The 21,290-nt window shown below is 41.0% G+C and overlaps 1 protein-coding gene across 2 annotated transcripts in view; it reads right to left on the bottom strand.

Annotated features, from left to right (window-relative positions):
• The window catches only part of SASH1 (SAM and SH3 domain containing 1), a 569,508-nt gene that overhangs the window by 98,166 nt on the left and 450,052 nt on the right, over positions 1-21,290 (bottom strand). For both annotated transcript variants that reach the window (XM_086461091.1, XM_086461092.1), the window contains one exon: positions 591-719. In XM_086461091.1, the coding sequence (XP_086317217.1) occupies positions 591-719 (129 nt within the window). The remainder of the gene's footprint in view (positions 1-590; positions 720-21,290) is intronic.

Below are 21,290 nucleotides of genomic sequence, written 5' to 3'. Positions count from 1 at the left end.
AATGTTGACACTGCTTTGAGCCAAAGGTTGAATTAGAGGTTCTCAGGAGGTCCCTTCCAGCCTGAAGGACTCAGTGATTCAATGTCCCCCACTACAGGTTATGTAACCCATAATAATGGAAAAAGGTTCACAAAATCAAAGATTGCTTACATTTGGGAGCCTGAATGCAGTATTTGCACCTTGGAGTCCTGAGAAGTAGTACTCCAACAGTTTGAAAAGCACAACTAAAAAACAGCACAGTTTCGTTGTGCTGACACTGGGAGCACCTTGGAGAAAGGAAACGATACTTTCATCAGACACTATCTTGCCTCCAAGAGTTGAGGTTTGCAAGCAAATGTGCTCAAGCTAAAACTACTCCAATTAAAGGAGAACTAAGAAATGCAGACTCCAAGTCTTAATGAATCATAACAAATACCTAGAAAAAAAATAATCCTGCTCATTTCCAAGTGTTTAATTGAGTTGGCCGAAACGTTTGTGCGCGTGAACGCAATCGCATGCAGTTATTTCCCTGGGTAGAACTCTTCAAGCCAAAATATTGATTCTTCATCTGGGGCATCATTGGTTAATAAAGTCATAACTTCTCCACATACCATTTCAAGGTCTTGGGAAACCCTCCGTTTGCGCAGCTCTTCCATCCTCTCGCACACATCTGTGAAGCAGGTGTTATAGTAGTCTGCATACTGCTGTGCCAGGTCATCAATATTTCCCAGTGATCCATCCTATGGTGGAAGCAAAGAAAAAGAGGTTAATCCATTTTAGAATTCCAATTTAAAGATAACACCACAACTCGAAAGGAGACCCCCTCCCTGCAGCACATCCAGCTCTTGGATTGTTGTGTCAATCCGTAGCCCTGAGCATGCTAGCACACAAGAACAGTACCACAGAAGCTCCTCAGAAACAGGTGGGACCTTGTGAATTCCTACACTGAAAGAAAAGGCAGGTATGGAACAACATATCCCCAGGAACTTATCTGCCTCAGTTCCCTCCCACTCCTATATATTCATATTCCATCTGGTTCTCCCAAGCAGCTGCCCACTCATCCAATAACCAGTCATTACGTACATTTCACTGACCTTATTTTCGTGGGAGTAGCCCTGCTTTCCTTGACAATGACTAACAGCAATTTAAAACATTAAACTTCTTGCTTATAAGCACAATCAGCCAGACTGCAATCAATTCCAGCCAAATTACTTTAACAGGCAAGTTTATGCCACACACAAAGACACTGCCAGTTGGTCTTTTAAGATATACTGGAGGCAGAAACATGGTTTGCTCAGTCCCAAACGTCTGCTTTGCTAGGCAGGATTGCTACCCTGTTAATAAAATGGCTATAGTCAGGAATCTAATTGTAATCATCTGTCAATTACAGTCAAAATTCATACGTTTAAAATGATGGTTAAGAAGGAAAAAAGCCAAAGCAAACAAGAAACAGGCTGCATTTTAAGTGGCACAAGAAATCCATCTAAACTTCCCATACGTATTCCTTAGAGGGCCAGGCAAGGGGGTAGGCAGGACGAATTAACAATTTTTTTGGTACCATATGCACACACTTAAAATAGGTCAGAGTAAGTTTGTTTCCCTATTTGTCTAGTTTATTAAAGAGTATATAAGTTACTGTATACATTCTTTAAAAGGTAACAACCTACACTTTGTGCATATTCTGACATAAGAACGGGAATACACTGCAGAGTGTTATTTCATTGTTGCTGTTAATAGGTGAAACACATAAATATAAAAATGTATCTTGAATATTCAAGAAAAAACTAAGCAATTGAGAAATCATTTCAAAATAATTATGCTAATAATATACATAAGTTGCAATGCAGAGTTTTAGCATACGAGCCAGGAGAAAATCTTTTAATTAGAAACCACACCTTACTGAAGCTGTTGCCATTTGGAAGTACATGGTCCTGCTCTCAGGGTTCTTCATTATGCTGAAGAGGCAGATCTGTTCTAATGAAGTATCACTTCCAGAGAATTGGAAAAAACATTCCAAGTTTAAATCACAGTGAAAACCTATTAAACCTCAGACTCTGTGAAACACCCTCTCTACTTTTTTAAAGTGTAATTCCACAGGCACAACAGGTATCTCAAACTCCCCAGGAAGTTTTGTAGAGCTCATGTTCCCAATTCAGAACAGCTTGCAGTTTCTTAAAACTACTGCAAGGTGGAAATTAACTTGCATGTCACTTGTCAGAACAGCAGAAGCAAAATAACTACATTAAATATACACCTATACACACACCATCCTCTATACACACCTATGTATTTTCTACTGTATTTCATCTCTCTCAACCTGCCAAAGATCTCAAACAGGAGATGTTTCAGACGTCAAAAGATTGGGTTCCTTAGAGCATATACACTTCTGGGAACTTCAGACTTTCCAGAGGTTGGGACAAACAACTTTGCACACCACTAAGCAAGTGTACAGCTTATGAGGACAAACCAACAGCATCTTTGAGAGTCATGGTACTACCCTGCCTTTCTAGCGGAGCAGCAATGCTACTGGCTCAGCAGTCAGAGAGCATATGTCTTCCTTCCACCACCTCCTTGCCATCCATCACTTCCCAACAAGCTGGGGAAAAAACTTTGACTCTCCGCCTGTGCTACAAGCTCCACACGTCTGCCTGTGCAACTGTACACTCCTCCGGTGGCTGAGGGTGTGTTTGCTGATCCCACATGCACAACGAGCTGCTTTCACATGGTTTGCAGGCTCAGTAGGGATAACTAGTGCTGCAGTGCTGGGGAGAAAAATGAACATCAAACAGAAAAAGCAACCCCAAAACATAACCTTCATTTGCTCGCTGTTGCAGGCAATAAGAAAACTTGTACGGCTCCCAAAGAGATGACGTGACATCTGAATCCCAGCCACTCCATCATAACAAACATCCCTCTCTAAGGGTTACCAAAAATTCCCACTTTGGAGCATCTTCCCCAGCCAGAGTCTTTTTGCTCCTTGATAATCTTTGCCAGTTAGGAGTACAGGAGCTGGAAACAGTAATGATAGAAGAGCAAGATGAGAAACCGTAATTTTATTAGAACAATATGAAATGTGCCTATTTACTTCATCAGTCCACCTCCTCTCTCAATTCTGGAAACTGTTAAATTTCATATAGAAAACCAGCTTGGAAATAGGAGTAGCTTGTGAAGGTAAAGCCATGACTCTGAAAGTGCACGATATACTCCAAATCCAAACATATCCTGGGAACTTCAGCTCAGCTGAGATGAGGATCGCAGCACGCTCCAGCACTCCTCCGCGCACCTTCCCACACCTCCTCCTCAGGTCCACGGTCACGGACCACTCGCAGGACAGCAACAGCAATGCACAACAGATCAAAGCTGAAGAAGTGCTCATTTTTCACTTATGCTGGTGTGCAGTTCACTGTGCTTTTCTTAAAGGTGGTCTCTACAAGGCTGAAAGCTTGTGACTGTCCCTAGAGCAAAATTAGCTCGATTGCAGCACCCTAATTAAAGCCCGCAGAAGGCGGGTGGCCCCACCGCCAGCGAGCACGTGGCTACAAAGAAAGGCCTATTCACAAGTGACCCAGTCCGCCAGTGCCGCAACGTCCAGAGAAGCTGAGCTGCAGGCACCAGCCTGCCTGACTGACAGAAGGGATTGTTGTCCATGCTTGGGACTCACATTAGGGGCTAGGCTCCAAATACAGCTCACGCCCGCTCTCCGAGGAAGACCAGACCTGCGTGAAAGCAAGTTTAGCGTCCAGAGAAAAAAAGATGAAGGAACAGAAGAAACACAAGATCTTAGAGATGAGAGTTCATAACTGAAACATAAAATCATTGCAACGCTGCCACACACTTTTGCTGGGTTACCACACCAAGGGCAGCTAGCTTTATGAGTCAGCCACTCCACAAAAGCAGCACACAACCTCCTAACTAGATAAAGACAGCTTTGGGGTTTGAAGTCCCTAGCTTCGAGAAACGAAAAAAAAAAACCAAACATTTGCATTAACATCTCAGCCTGCATGGAAGTCATGGTGGAAGATGCTGATTGAATCATTGGTCTCCGTGGCAAAGAGCTTCTTTTGTGAGTTTATGCGTATGGGTATCCAGAAAACATTGCGTTTGTTCAAAAGAAACAAAGATGCGCAAATCAACCCAAGCCAAAGACAGGAAGTATTTCACACCCTGCAGCACCCACTCACGTTACATGTAAGGAAATAACATCATAATTTAACAAAGGATTGTATATCTGATTTGTGTTACCTCAAATTTTATCCCTACATATAGTTATCTCCATCGTACTTTATTCTTTAAGTACTATTAAAAACATGGCAAAACTAAAAAACTGAGAAGATGCTTCATTTTTCTACTGCACTGATAACAGCCGAGAGGACCTACTTTAGATATGATCACAACAAATGAGAAGATGAATTTTGAACTACGGCATTTTATCTATTAATTAAATCAACCCCCCAGTTTTGCTGAACAGTTCTAAACTGCCTCACACAAAAATCATCACCAGTGTGCTCTGTATTTCTATTTTGTTTTCAAGTTAACTGAGTATTTAAAAAATATTCATATGCACAACATTAGCTCCAGCTTCAAAGTCATTCATTCCTTTACAAAGAGTCAGAGGAATTATCCAAAATGTTTTAAAAAAACCCCTAGCATTAGTAATAAAATAGAACAAGAAAATAATTCATAACTAACAGTATTTATAAAATATTTCACTCCAATGCATAAAGAGCAAGAGCCAATGATAATTTTCCTAAGTTCCTTTTACCTCCTTGCTTTCATATGCAAGCCAAAACCTAGAGGATTTTTAAGATAATAGAAATAAAAGTCTAAACCCATCAGTTTGTTCATTCCTCAATAGTAGCCCTACATGGTGGACTTTATTCCAATACTAATACAACAGGGTCTAAACAAACTTGGACTGCCATTTTGCTTCAACAGGTAGGAAAAAAGCATACAGCTATTTGTTACCAAAAATAATAAGCCAATGTAATTTAGAATAAGCCTTCAGTTACGTGACACTACGTCCCATTTTGATGTAGACGGGTCCGATATTTGAAACAGCTTATGTAAGTAATGAAAAAAAGACACAGCTTTCAAATTTATTTCTATCTGTAATTCAGTAGCCACTGATGTGGTCTTAACTGCTTTAGGTCAGTAATATTTTTAAAACCAAGACCTTGTAACAAACTCTCTCAATTTTGTAACAATTTTAACAGTTAAGCAAAGCCCTACCGTGAAGAATGCTTTGCACCAGTTGGGTTTATTGCCATACAAACTTCAATGTTCCAGTTATATAATCCCACAGATCTTTTCTGGCGGAAAAAAATTTGTAAGCAACACAAATATTGAGCAGAAATACCATTCCTGAAATGCTTTAATTTATTCGTAAAAAGTTACAACATGTTTCTCCTAAGACTTCACTACTGCCCGAGACCTTTCCATAAAATAGTCTGATAGCCAGGAAAGTAAACAACCCACTAGTTTTAAAAGGGTTAAATGTAAAATGAAGATTTAATAAAATATTCTAATGAAAACAGAAGTTATCTCAGATTTCTATTTTTGGTCATCAAATACGTTCCCAAATTTCCATCTTATAATGTATGCATGCAACATCTTTTGGCATCATAAAACACAGAATAAATGATGAATTACCCTGGAATTCCCAGAGAATTAGTTCTGATATGCATGTGAATACCAAAGGAATCCATCGGGATTCCTGTTAATGGAGTGACTACAAAGAAAATTTGGAACGATTTGACACATATTATAAAGTTAGGATTTATCGGTCACTGCACAGCAGTTAGTTTAATGTGCTGGCAGAATCCTTTGTATTTGACATCTGAAAGTGTAAAGGAGAAAAATGTTTTGTCAGAGAGCTCTGCTGGCAAAAAAATTAAGTAAAAATACATTCATTGTAATAACACTAATAAAATAAAAACACTGTTAGCTAAGGAGGATAACTGACTTTGCTAAGGAATGTACACTTTTCATGAACCTGCATATGAACCTAAATGCTAGGCAATGGCACAGCGTACACACTTTCTGCATAAATTTCCATGCAGAACAAGAGTTTTAGAAAAAGCTACTGAAAATCAAACTATTTGAGTTTGTACTTTTCTATTGATTCTGAAAAATTTACTACAAAACTGCATATTCCAGCACACCCTCCCCCTACTCCAGCAGATGTTACGAATGCCAAGAAAGAGGTCTTGATTATTATATGTGCTCACTCTCCAAGCTACTGGGTGAAATTCGTGTAACTGCATGAATCTCAAAAATGTAAAAAAGATGTGCATTCTACAAGCCCGTTTGGACAGCAAGACAGATGGGTCTCCATCTGCACATGGCAATGCAGATTACAGCACACAATGCAACTATACAAGTTCCTAACTTAAAAACCACTCCAGCTATGGCCACAGCACATACACAAACTGGGAGGTTAGGAACAGGTCAGAAACTGGGAGAAAAAAAAAAAAAATCTGCCTTTTTCCTATTAAAGTATAAAAGTATGTAGAAAGGGCACAGACGAAGGGAAGATGCTCCTTCACAACGCTTTGCAATCATGCCCTGGCAAAGGCATGTTTTTGACCTTCAGAGCTGAAGATGAGAAAAATCCATTTCCGTGCCTGAAACACAGGACTACTGTGTGCAGAGTCACTGTAAAGATTAGCAGCTTATTTCTGGCAGTTGGATCTTAACAGGGACGCCTACCAAAAATTTGTGGAACATGACCCTGGCATTTCAATAATACCTTTGGTTTGGATAGCTGTAAGTAGTACATAAATGAAAGCCAGAATGTGGGCCAGAGCAAACAGTATTGTTTGGGGAGCAGGGAGAGGGAGAAGGGATCAAAAAAAGCAGTGAAATGAGAACATCTGCTGAAGGGAAACATGTTTGTGCCTAATAAACACACTTTAGGTGTGTTTCAACAGGAAAGGTTTCTTCAACAGGACTTTATCTATGAGATGTTTAAAGCAAGGGATGCTCAGATTTTCATGGGACAACTTTGAAAAAGATACCGGTCCTTTTTAGATACTTTTCCTAATGCAGGCTCACAGAAGCTCAAGAAACTTGTGCATCCTTCCCTAGGCAACCGTGGACCAGCAGTGTACCTCCCTGCACTGCAAAGTATACTAATAAATGAATTCAAGCTACAGGTGATTAATCTGAGAGACAGACTGTATTTCACATTCCTCCACAGTTCCTTCTAAGGAGGCAGATTTAAATCAGATCCAAACCTCTTCAAAACAGAAGAGTCAAACCTGCGTACATCTCTGGCTAGGGCTTGCATCTCAATTTGCTACAGTAATACGGACTCACACAATGAGTACAGGCATCTGTAGGAAAACTTGCAGAGCTTTGCAATAATTGTATCTGTTACGCATTTCCGACCCTCTTACCTGTCCTTTGCTACCAATGTACTTCTGCCAGGAATAAGGCTGATGTTTTGCCTTCTGGCTTAGCTTCAAAATGGTTGCCATTAAAAATAAACCTGACAAGCTGCTATAGAAACGTTTCCTTCTTTTCCTAGGGCCCGGAAAGAACAATCTTCCATTCAGCAGAACTAACAATTCCACTATCCATGAAGTGACAGGTTCAAAGTCTGTCTTGACAGTCAGCAGGGGTCAGAAATATGAATGAGATGGAATCGCAAGGCCAGGCAGTCCAGCGCTTGCCTTGATATTCAGGGGAAGGCATAAAATACTCAGTGTAGAAGTCATGACATTTTTATATTGAGAACAGCTATTTCAGAGGATGATGAAGGGTTGTCATGGTTCCCTTGACCTCTCTATAGCTGGACACTGTGAGAACAAAGAGAACATACAGATCAGACCAATTCAATAGAAGACTTTCCATCAACTTTTATGGCATCTGAGGGTTGAGTCATTAAGCTATGCGGCTTTACAGACAGAGTTACAAAAATAGATCTAATAAAACTGTGTCAAGCTCTGCAGCATGGTGAAAACAGTTCTAGATTCTATACAATAAGCAGAATGCACAATAGCACAGTTTGATACCAAACCTTTTGCAGCAGTTATCTGAAATAACTGATACAGCTCACTGAATTCAGAGCACAGTCACTCTAGATCCAGAATCTTTATATTAAAACACAGCGCTATGTAAGCTTTTTCTGATATTTATGAAACCTTGCTCTATCTTTACATCAAAGCAAACTTTTCCCCTTTCCAAAATTCTGCAAATAAAGTGTTTCCTTCAGCATCATAATCTTTTTCGCCTCACTTTTCACTGTAAAGCCCTGAAGTCTTTGTCAAGAAGGTATAACAAAGCATCTCTGGAAAAGCATTCCAAATGTGATTTAAGTTTTCCCCTTTGTAAATTAAAATCAATTTGAAAGCACACTTCTGGGATCCCTCTCTCTGGCATGCAACCAAGGAATTCCTCTATGTAAAAAACACCAAAACAAAACATGTGTGTGTATGTGTGTGTGTGTATATATATATGCATGCTAATGAAAAAGTTGTATCTATGCAAATGTACATTCCAACATACTTAAAAAGTAGGTATTTATCACAAGTAGAACCAGCTTTCACATGCTCATTATCTTGACAGACAAGATTACATGCAAATTTTATTCATGAAAAGATAGTTCAAAGCACCCTTAATGTCCAGCTTCCCTAATAACAGCATATTAGCTTCTATCCTCCTTTCCCCGAGGTGATCTGCACCAAGCTCATAAAAATACAACTCAAAACTCTTGTCTGCTCTGATACCTGCCAGGCCTCCACTACCCACCAGGCTGGTCAGCAGTCAGGCATGGGTTACCATTGCCAGCTCGTAAAGCAGAGTAAGTTAACAACTCCTTATGCCGTGCAATAGCTGCACCTGACAACTCCTCTCATCAGTTTTGTTTCCCTTGCTCTCGCTGCCTCCTCCTTTTGCACACTGTATTTGCCAAGACTTTTTCTGAAATTGAGTGGAAATGTGTCTCTTCATGCACTCCAGCTGCAGTGGGCTTCTATCCTGATCCTTGGAGTAGAAACAAATGGTAAACAGAACGGCAACAATTAAGAAACGAACATATATGTGATTAAAGCACCATTAAGGAGATGGAGACGAATTTCTTGTTTCAGAATCAAGAAATTTAGTGTATGTTATGGAGTGGCTTCACGTCTGAGTTAAGTTAGAGTCTAATGAAGTACATATGCAAAAGCCAGACATCTTAAGCAGATGATGAATGAAATAAATCTTTCATCTCAGTAAGCTGGCCATATCAACTGCAACAGTGAAGGAGATCATTAAAATTTGTACCTTTTCTTTATATTTAGTAGCAACACTATGAAAAAAATCTTCGGTGACATTTTGGTCTATATAACTGAGGCACAAGCAAATCATTAAAATAGTAGCCTGGAAAAAAACAAAACAAAACAAACCCAACCCAACAAAAACACACAAACAAAAGCCAAACCAAAAACCCCAGAAAACGTGTAAAGAAAACCAAAACCAAAACCAATTTGGATATTTAAAGACAAAACAAACTGAGAAGACAACAGTGTCTCAGGACAACTACATAAGCTCAGCAAATCTGGTTTACAGTATTTCCTAACGTGGTAAAGTTGCGTAGTAGATTCAGAGAAAGCAAACTTTAGTCATGTTTATGTCCAAGTTTTACTACAAAAAGCAGAGTCAAAACCAATTTCTACTTTTTACCAGTAATCACTAAGGGGCATTCCCTTATAGATGGACATAGTGGTGAAACACAGTAAAACAATAAATGCATTAATCTAAGTCAATGAACCAAAAGGCACCAAGATCCTATCTAACCACAATTCCGCTGTATGAAATCCTGGTTTCACTTTGAACTGAGGGGAAAAAAAAAAAAAAAAGTCAGAAGCTACTGTAAAATAAGGGTTTCACTATGAGTGAACATACTCTTAGGAGTGTGCTGAGAAGTCTTTGAAGGGTGATTTTATTTTAGGAATAGGCAATGATTTTTCTACTGTTTTTGCAACTCTTGGTCTGTAAGTCAACCTCCACACATAAGTGATATCCAGAGTATTAAAACCATCTACTAGTACACTAAAATTCTGCTTCTATGCAGGATTTTATATTTATAACCTAACCCTTTTATCCTGTAAATGAAGTACCTTATCAACATCATAAAACAGTAAGGAAAGCACTTACTAAACTTTGGATTTGTGAATCTCTGTTGCATGCACACATGGCAGTAAAACCTTTATAGCACCCTACACCCTACATATTTACTACTCAAGTTAATTCTTGCCTGAGAAACAACATACACAGGTTCCTAAGAGGTAGATGCATGAGGAGCATAACAATAATATTAAATGCAATTGTCACCATGCTACCAAAGGCAAAACAATTGCTTGTTTAGTAAAATAATTCTTTATCCAATTTGGTAGTTCTTAAATAGTTACTAAATTTATTTTGGCCTACGAAATGTCTATTCTTCTTTTTTCCCCTGATACTAAGAAGCTCTTATAATCTGTAAATTCTTTGTGGAAGAAATGGCATTTCATTCTGTCTTGTGCTCGGTGCTGTATAAAAACCCCAGTGAGAGTGACAAGTACCCACTCTGACCTTTGTTCCTCTCTACTCGTATATTTTTCCAAGCATCAAGGTAGTCGAGAATAACCATTTTTATCTTAAACTTTGCTATGCTTTTCACCAGGACAGTTTGGCACAAGCAGGATGTACCTTGCCCAGAAAAAGGAAACTTCACTCAAAAACCTTCTTATCCTTCTTTCTCTGTTCCCCCTGCCCCTTTCCCTTGCTTCTTCAGTATACCATTGTGCGCTCCTCAACCCTTTATTTCTACTTCTCTGGGTCTGGGGCTTTTCTCCCCCACCTTTTTTAGAGGGGCAGGCCCGAGATCCTCAACAGGTGTCCTGCTTGGCCTTCCCTAAGGACCACGGCTTCCCCTGGCCCACTGAAACCTGGCAGTACTGGCTTCGGGGCCAATAAAGGATGAGAGCCCACCACACCCTCCCCAATTTCTCACCACTTCAGCACCCAAATCCTGCACAGGACCTTCTCCCCAGCTACAGTTACCAGAGCGCAGAGGAGAAAGCACAGCCCTCTCCTGCTCTGCAGGGAAGCCAGTGCCCGGGTAAGCCCGGCAGGGATGTAGTCCCCCCAGGTTTCTTCTGGCTGACAAGCCTGTTGCCTCATCTGCACTTACATGGCAAGAGGTACAGAGCAGCAATGCACCTTTTTTCATGCAGCACCCAGCTCAGCGATGAGCATCCAACGTCGAGAAATGCTACTATGTTATTATGGGTGTAGCATTAAGCACAATTACTTATCCCTCCATGTGCCATTTAAGAGGCTTACTTCCAACAGGCACTCTCCTGCTATGCCTGTGAAGGTTTTGGAAAGGGGGAAAGGGAATCTTGGAGTACCTGCCTTCACCTCAAAAAAAACAGTTTTAAAGCATGAAAAAAAATACTGCTCTGCACACCAAGGCACAATAGGGTCTCTCTCTGTTTTGAGAGTAGATATGGCAATTGGTTATCCTGGTTGCTGTGCCCAGCAGCACAGAGTACTGTGCGCCCCAGAGACTCAGCCTTTGATTTCCTGCTGCAAGCACAGAGGGCAGCCTAGCTGTCAGCTCTGGAAAACCAGAACATCAATGTTTAAACTGCTTTCTCAAACTCTACTATTCTGCTACTTTTTCCTGCTAGAAATTCAGCAGCTTGCAGGATACACCCAACGCTTCTGTGTACCCAGGGACTAACCTCGCCTTCACTCCTACCACTTCCTGACGGGCCGTCTTTTACCAGGAAAGGAAACAACCATAATTCAGCACGGCAGTAATCCATATTTCCCCATGTAATCTTAGCAGCAGCAGAAATGGTTTCCTGTAGCTCCCGTAAGCAAGCTGTGCTCAGCCCCCCCGTCTCCGATGCCACCCATCCTGCCTGCCCGTGCTCCTGCCGCAAGCCTTCACTTCTGCGGGGACCAGGTGCCCACCGCTGGCACAGGCACAGAGGGGCTCCCACTCTTTGTGGCATTAATAAACTAGCTTAAATAAACACCCCTCATTCATACGAATAATGTAAAACCAGAAAGACTGACTCTGCTCTGAAGCACTTCAGTGAAGCCTCAGCTTTTGACTCTATCAGCGGTGTGGCACTGTTAACATACACTCTCAACCACTGTAGGTAGCATACAGATGAACTAAATACAAAGCTGCTCACGTAAAACTTGATGGCACTGGGCTCAGGTTTTTTATCTCCTTAACTAAGCATCTTGAAGTCTCTTCGGAGAGTTTTATTTAGGAGCAGTAATGCACAGTTATCAGGGGGTTTCAGTTCATTTAATTAAGTTGAATACAATTACACCCCAGTGGGTCTTAAAAATGCAAGAATCTATTTAAATATTATTTAGATGCGTATCTTTTAACTACCACAGATTGCACAGGGCTTCATGTTTATATCAATTAGGGATATCAACCGAGCAATAAGAACTATCTCTTGCCAGCTTATAATCCTTTCTACCCTGGGATCTCATATTTTATTTGCTCATTTCCCTTTATATGTGTACAGCGAAGATGGGCTTTTTGCGTTCCTGTGTGCTTATATTGCTTCATCATTGCCAAAGTGCTTCCTAATTAGGTTAAATAGGCCTCTTACCCAAATAAAAGAGTAATATTTCTGCCTACCTACAGAGCAAATCCTACAGACACTGGGCTTGAATAACTGTGTGGTTGCCGTATCTCCCAGGTGTTTCAGCACATATTTCTCTGAAGGTGCAATGTGCACTTTAACACTTACAGGAGCTCCTCAACAAGCAGGATGCTACGTGCTTGTTTCAAGGCAGTGTTTAAGCCCGTGGGTGCTATTAGTCCAGTGGCTCTGCCCACTGCTAACAGACATGAGGACATGCAATGAAGGTGCATCAGGGGAAGTTCAGATGGGACATTAGGTAAAGGTTCTTCACCAAGACGGTGATCAGTCACTCAAGAAAGTGGTCACAGGACCAAGTCTGTCAGTTTGAGCCTCTGGACAACGCTCTTAGTCACATGGTTTAGTTTTAAGTAGTCCTGCAAGGAGCAGGGAGTTGGACTCCTTATGGGTCCCTACCAACTTGTGATATTCTATGATCCTGTGTAGCTTTTACTGGAGACTGAATGCATTACCCAAGTGTTGCACATCACAGACGCACCTTGAACTGAAGCATGAAACAATTTGAAGATCCCTGCATCGCTAAAGAGATCATAAAAAGTAGAAACTTGCAGAACCCCAGTGTCAATAAAGCACACAAAAAATTGTGTCTCTACAAAACCCAGTAGCTGGTTCTGACTGACCCAAGGCCCTGAACCACAGACTGAAAGACAACTGTAGGTAAAGACACTTGGACTTGGAACGTAAGCTAAGGTCTCACTTGAGCAACTTCCCCATGCACAGCAACTTGAAAATCAAAAGGAGAACATCCCACTGACTAACCATTTGTGAGGAGAGCTGCCATGCCAAAGTAAAACATCACACCTAGTTGTAAGAGTGACTGTAACACCAGAAGTAAGTCTCAGGTGGAAGTTTCCTCACAGACTCTGCTTCTGAGATGAAAGAAGAGACTGCCGTCTCAGTGAACACCAAGCCATGAACCCAGCAAGAATGGCAGGACAACCGAGATATCAGGATGCATCTGAAGCACCACAAAAACAGTAGGGAACCCTCCAAGCAAAAGGAAGATGTTACACCAGTTTTCACAGTATGCGCCATTATCACTTTCAAATCAAAGGTTGTATAGTAAATGAGCTGCCTCACACATAAAGAATCAGGACTTGAAGATTTTACTGTATGACTTGCAAGGAGAAGCACAAATTTTCAGATGTGGTAATCTCTTCAAAGCTTGCAAGGTACAACCCAAAATGCAAAGGCTGGTTCAGAACAAGTTACCTGTGAACAGTGAGCATCAGACTTGTTTCTAGCAAAATAGTAAATCACGCTCCCATCCTCAGCCTGGTTTAGCTAATCAGCCCTCTGCTACAAATTATCCATTCGAAGCATCTGCTGGCAATACCTGAATGGTGTAATTTTACATGACTCATATGCACATCAATAGCTACCCACCTATAGTCTGTATTTGTCTTTCAGCAAAAACAAAACACGGTGCAACCAACTAGACACAAAGGCTTACTTTGCCTTCTGATATCCCTGCTCAGCGCTTGAAGACAGCCCTGTCATTTCTGAACCCAGCTTAAATCTCCATTATTTACTTCCCACATGCTCCCTGCCCATCCATACCGTTCGGCTACCTCCTCTGGGCCTCCCCAAAGCCAGCCTGCATGCTGACCTTCCCCTGCCAAGGTCCTGGTGCGTGCTCCAGCCATTTCCTGCCATGAAGGCAGCAATTCTTCCGTTCACATGATCCTCCTAAATCCCTCTTCCTAGCAATTGCAAGTCATCCTTCTCAGCTGGGGCTCTCTTTTCACTTTTCTAGCCACAGAAATACAGGTCTGGATACTGAGTCACTGCACCTCCATCCTTCGTCATCCTGTTTCCTCTTTGTATGAGAGGTATTTTCAGAATAGAGGCACAAGTTCAGAGGAAAACAAAACAAACAAAAAAAAAAAAACCCACCAAGAAAACACTCATCACTTCTTTAAAAAAATTTTTTTTTAAACTGCTCAAACCCACACAGCAACAGATCTACCCAAGACAGGCAGAAGGGCCAGAGAAGAGCTAACATACCTTTTTACCCCCCTCCCCTCTCTTTTTCATGGCAGTTTACAAAATAAATAACTATCGGTAAGCATTCTGCAGTAGTAGTTAGGCTTGGCAGATGAAAAATAAAAACTCATACAATCTTTTGTATTCTAAGGACATTTGAAATGAGGATTAAAAACCAGAAGTAACTTGGCAAAGATTACTTGAAGATAGTACCGTTCAGAGAGAAAACACCACATTGAGAACATTCACCTCTTTCTTTTCTCTCCATATTGGTAATTAGGAACTCAACCTCCACACTGACCAAACCCAGTGAGACTCATCATGACTAGGTCTGTTACAAGGATATGCAGAAGCATCCCTTTCCCTTCTCATTTACGCATGAACACACACCATATGTGGTATGAAGCTGTTCTTCATCATCATGCCAATATTTTGATTAAGTCCTTGACCTTATGTTCTCTGTTAACTTCCTGAGTTTAGACAGCTATCATGCAAAGCTTAGGTTTTACAAAGTTTATCCATCTGCATGTATATACTCAACTCCCAGACAGAAAATCTAAACAATACGTTGTGGATCTGGGCTGAGCAAGAAACAATATACCTCACTGAGCCGACATATCCCAGTATCCCTTCAATTCAGTACACAACAGCACTTGCCACCCCAGTGGAGAGGGATGACACCGTTTCACGCCTCATTGCAAAACGCTCAGAATAAAGGTAGCCATAACTAAAGAGGAAAGTAGAATTTTTAAGGACTGACAACCATTTTGCACTACCTACAACTGAGCAGCTGCCACTGATGAAACAAGAAATAAAACAGACCCTTCCCCCAAACCTCACCAAACAATGAGCAGGGCACATCATCACAAAATAAAGTACTACAAAAAAATGTACATCTTTCAATTTTTATTTGTACAGTGCACAGTAGACAAGGTGGGAACTTCCACATAGAAGCTGGAACACTGACAGAGAAATCTAGAGAATTAAGAGGAGGCAGCACGAATTTGCCATTTTCCTCTATAAGGAAAACACGACCTCAGAGAAACTTTAGAGAAGTATGGTATGTAAAAACACAGAGAAAAACGTCCAAAGAATTTGCCATATACAAAGATTCACAACATGCCCTGCCAGCAGGAAATCTGCCTTTACTCAGCCCTTTTTCTCCAGTGAAATGAAAACAGACAGTCCTAAGGAAACAGGTCCAGTGGGGGAAGAGAGGAACGCCTGCTACTGCAGCCACACCGGAGCTCCAGCCGTGCAGGAAGGTCAGTCCCTGTGTACCTCCACTGTGGTACCTGGAGCTACCTCTGCTGTCAACATTTTTCAAGGGATAGAAGCAGCCTGCACACCGCCTGCTCTTACTGCCACCAAAATCAGTGTCAAATCACAAACAACCTCAGGGAAAGCAGGAACACAAACGGCTTCTGCGGCAGAGATCCCCCACAGTGTTTGCTGTCTTGAAAAAAACCCAAATGTTTATATGCCAGAGATACAGCAAAAATCAAATATGTGTTCCAAGCCTAATTAGTCCTCAGTCTGACACAAAACACCATGTAAATCCAATGAAGAACAGGTCAGAAACAGGCCAATGTGGCTTGGTGCCACAGGCACTAGCATCCCTGCTCCACTGCTCATCAACTGCTGTATTTCTTGGTATCCCAAATATGACAGTTGACCATGAGCTTTTGATTGCTTGCTCAACTAGAAATTTCCTCACCTTACCATTTTATTTGGTTTTGAAATACACTATCTTTATTAGTCCTCTGATAAAATGTTGCATCTTATTAATTCTAAGGTGGGAAGAAGCCTAATAATGGAGTGAAAATCACAACTTGCAAGTTGTGGTGCATATTGTGTATGAATGCAAACACACTTATGTGTAAAACAGGATTTGTCTTATTTTCATCCCCACAGAGTATATGTTTCAGTTTAAATGCAAAGCATATATCATCAGCTTTCAGAGCTACTGCGCTAAGCTGGCCAACCACTGAAAGCTCCAAAACTCACAAGTATTAAAAACTGTTCTGTATAACTGAAGGCTACATATGCAGTGATACCAATAATATTAAATATAATAATAAATATATTATTATAATAATATAATTAAATATATTAATAAATAATATTAAATAACGTCTAACAGGGATGGTGAAAAGAGATGAGCCTCAATTTAGCAGTAGAAAATAAGTATCTTCAATCTGCACTCTTTCCCTAGGATTGCACTAGAGATTTCTGGTGTAAAAACCCCTTTCAGATCAGTTGGAATATACGGGAAGCTCCCGCTGGAATTCTGCAAGCGCAAAATGCGAAGAGGATGAGTGCGTTTCAGAACTTAACAGATACAGACACACAGAGATAACAAAGACATAACACAAACATCCAAACATCTCCCCAGTTGTAAGTGCACAAAACCCACAGATTCTACAGCAATGACATACCACTTCTAGAGGTATATATTATGACCAGTAAGAAACTATTCTGAGAAGCAAAATACCTTAAAAGTCTAAAATGCCTTTTTCCTGAAGTGCAATGTAATGCTATGCAATCAGCCCTAGCACGTGTTTTCACCCAAGCTCCAGCTGTGGGTGTACGCTCACTGGAAGAATTTTCAACAGTGCCGCTGTGGTGCAACGAGCTCTCATGACAAGTGCTCTCAAATCCATTTTTTCCTCCATTGAGTTAGACTGGGGTTACAGTCAAGCAGAGAGTGAGCTCTGCACAGCAGGGTCGACTTGGTGCCAGCATTGAAAGGACCAAGAGGCTCAACCCACTTGAACTTGTGAAGGAACGACAAAAGTTCCTTCTTCCTTTCTTCTTGAAAACCTACAGGCCACACACTGCTCCAGTATAAATAAACTTCGTGCCTTAGGTTCATCACGTTTTTATGTAAACAAGGCAAAAATTACACCCTTTATTTTTTGTTCTTTTCTTCATCTTTTGTTTCCATCATACCCATCAGCACTGCACAAAGCATCTTCAGTTGCAAGTGAGAGGGTTAAGGAGTGTCCAGCAATCAAGAGATTGCTCATGTATTCTCGATTTAATATTTAAACAAGCATGGTACTGTTTTCACTACCATCTACTGACTCCCATCATATTTGTTGCAAAGCTTTCACAGTATTGCTTTTATTATTGTATTAAATAGCTACCTTATCTCCTTCACACACACACAGAGTATATACTGAAGGCAGAGAACACCGTGATGTAAAGTATTAGTATGTTGTTACCAGAGAGCAAAAAGCACTTGTGAGCTTCAATGTGTGTGTTTACCCATGCACATAAGAACAACCACATTTTTTCCATCTGGAGGCTTGATCATGTAAACTGATCTCAATAGCATATCCCCGTGTCAATGTGGGGCCACAGGGGAGGCAAATCAGCAAAATCCAATGGGCTTGCAGCAGAACAGACCTGCAACAGTGCTCCAACCAGATCACACTTGGATCATGACATGGATATGAGGACTCAGTTCTCCAATTTATAGTATGACTTTCCATACAAAAGCCTGAAAGTATGATTTATAAATCATTGTTGTATTATGTTCTTAAGCTTGTCCATCTAATTTTCTGGTTATACCCTACTTAAAACTGTTTTCCAGATAGGTTATACAACCCCCACCTCAATTTCAAACTCTTCATAGGAAATGTGCCTTTAGAACTAGTACATAGCTCAAAAATACTTACCCAGGTGTCATTAAAACTTAAACCATTATTTTTACATACATTTTTATTACACTAACCTTAGTGCAAATAAAAATAGTACATTATAACTTTGTGCCTCAAAACATGGCAGTTGACAAGAAAGGTCTGCAATTACCGTAAGGAATAATATTCCCCTCACCTCAAGAAGATCAAAGCAGAGCTGGCATGCCCACACCTGACCCACACCACAGCTACAGCACTGCGGTGGGGGCAGCTCCTTTTATTTTTAGAGTAGCTATTTTCCATAATGGAAGTCTGTGTTGTGAACTCCTGGGTTCAAATGTGAACTGTGTTGTAATTTCTTCCTGCCGACGGGATAGTTAAGTCTCTTGATGATAGTGAAAAATAGAAACACTTCATATCTCTTTATCTAATCACACAACACGTGTCTACGCACTTCTTTAATGGAGAAAATGCTTTTATAATAGAAACTTAATTTTCACAGACTTGCACATAAACTCTGTCCCTTCTTTTTATTCATTTGCTCATGAAAAACCTGAAATCCAAATACTTGCAAAGCCATCTCAGCATTCCCACAGTCACAACCACCACCTTCCTCCTCCTAGACTGCCAGTAATGGTAACGGACAAAGCAGCAGGTTCATCAGTAATCGCCTGCGTCACGCAATGGCAAAGAGGAAAATTATTAGCAGCACTTTATGTCAAAACAGGTATTGTGACGAATCTCTTTGCTGGGTCATGACAAAGTAATTCTTATTCATCCTGTGATACTGAACCTCTTCAAGTCCGAGCACAACGTGTGCTCCACAACCATTAATACCATGACAATGGGGTAAGTAGAAAAGGAGAAAGCCTGTGCTGCTACATGAAGGAAAGCTACAACCAGAGACTCCAAATGATGGCAGGAGACCCGGGAAGGCACCGGCATCCTCTTCTCACCATGCTACCTCTGGAAGGAACAAAGTCCTGAAGCAGCTGAGCCCAGGGCCAAAGCTGGAGCAATCCAACCAGGGTCTGGAAGGAGAGGGAAGTCCTTTCTCCCCTCTGACTCAAACTCCCTTCCCCAGGGCACTACCCATTTCGTCCGTCCCTCGGCCCTGTGCCCTGTCCAGCAGTAACACAGCTCTGCCACGCCCCACTCCCTCTGCTCGGCTCACACAGCTCAACCTCTCTGCTCCCCTGTTCACACAGCTTCTCACTCCGTCAGCAGTAATTTACATTGATTTCTAGGCAGCATTGGAGTAAGTTAATCATTATCTAGTTCTGTAAAATGTCATTTGCTCTGAGTATAAAAGTTTTTCACCTGGCTATAGAAAATGGTAACCAGCATGTGTAGCATAATCCATTGCATTCCATGTATTAAAATTCCTTTAAGTGCTCATTGTCTTGCGTGTGCAACACCTTTTTATTTCCCACAGGAATTTTCACATTTTCTTTCTGTTTATAGACCACCATTCTGCCTATCCACAAAAGGAAGGAGGCATCATTACAGGCAAATTCTGGCAATCTGGTATCCCACTGCTCGTAAAGACTGGGAGCGCTTGGTTGACTGACTTTTCAAAACATGAAAAAAAATATGAGGAAAAAGTATTTCCAAATATCGATAACGGAGCAGATATTCACAGCAAACCAGCAACACACCGGAAAATAAAATTTTATCACCAAGATTCAAGTTTATCTTAAATTTACAGTTATTCTCTACTAAACAGCAGTTCATAGCAGACAACAAACAGGTATATAAAAATCTTCCCCACTTTTTCCTCTGCAATTCAAAGGCCCGGGAAATCTGGAGTTTGCTTTCAAGACAAAACGAAGAGGGCACCAGAACAAAAATCTCTTATCAATCCTGACTGTGTAGGGTCTTGTGGGGACTAAATTCTCTGATGGAGACATCTGTTTTATATGACCTGACGTTCAAGAAAAAGCCAAGACCAAAGGTTATCACTACGAGCTGTCTTTCTTCATAAAGGGATTAGCGTTGCTAGGCATAACATTGAGTGGAGACGAGAGGGAAAGGAGATGCAACAGGTTAAGTATAATATATAAAATTGAATCCAACACCTTAAACTGACAGTCAGCCACTCTGTTTTGTTTCTTTATCTGAAAACAAAATATACTGCACAGCTTTGTAAAATAGAAGAAACAATACCTGCTAGTTTGAAAAGCAGGGGCCAGGACTTCTGGATTTATCCTTACTGTTGCATCTGGGATATGCTTTAAAAATGGACTCCAAAGTCAGAACAGAACATTTTTTTCAATGAGAATGTCCTAAAGTGCTTTTTGAGCTAATCACACAGTGCCACAGCCATTTTGCCAACGTGTCAATAAAAATCAGAAAAAAACGAGTATATTGCATTTTCAGAACCATGTTCTATCTGGAGCAGCTACTCCGTTGCCTGCGCCTTCCCACAGAGCGGTGCTGAGTGCTGATGGCTTCAGCTGGAGCGGCCCCTCGGTGCCATGCAGACATGACAAAAACAGAGTCATCTGAACGAGACACTGGGAGAGCAATGGAGGAGACAGACTTCCAGGGGAAGTCATGGCAAACTAATGATGGTTTGAGGAAAAGCAATCCTGGGAGAAATCTGCAGCTGGTCTGAGCTGCCACAGCTCCTCCCGGCAGTCCTCTGACTGCCTTTATCGATTGGGGATCTACTTCCCCAACCTCTCCAGATATCCAGGCTCAACATCAGATTCCTCTCCCCAAAGTATGTTAGCCAGTATGTAATTACATGTTATCACTGTACTATTATCAGCTGGCATCTTTCTCTCTCTCAGTTTGTTTTTTTATTACTTTGATAAGAAATTCAAATAGTCACTGAAACACAGAGAGCAAGATATATGTAAATATTAGGGCTTCCAGTAAAAAACCAAGAGAGCTTTACTGTTCTTGAAAATACTCTGTTCCCTTTAGCTAACAGTAGATGGTGGGAAAGCACTGGTTTTCTCTTAGCATAACTGGAAAATATTATCGAAAAATAAAGAATTTTCTTTTTTTT

This window comes from Leptosomus discolor, chromosome 2, assembly GCF_034619465.1.
Source record: "Leptosomus discolor isolate bLepDis1 chromosome 2, bLepDis1.hap2, whole genome shotgun sequence".
Taxonomy (NCBI): domain Eukaryota; kingdom Metazoa; phylum Chordata; class Aves; order Leptosomiformes; family Leptosomidae; genus Leptosomus; species Leptosomus discolor.
The sequence above is the reverse complement of the archived record's forward strand: the minus strand, read 5'-3'. Positions and strand labels throughout refer to the sequence as shown.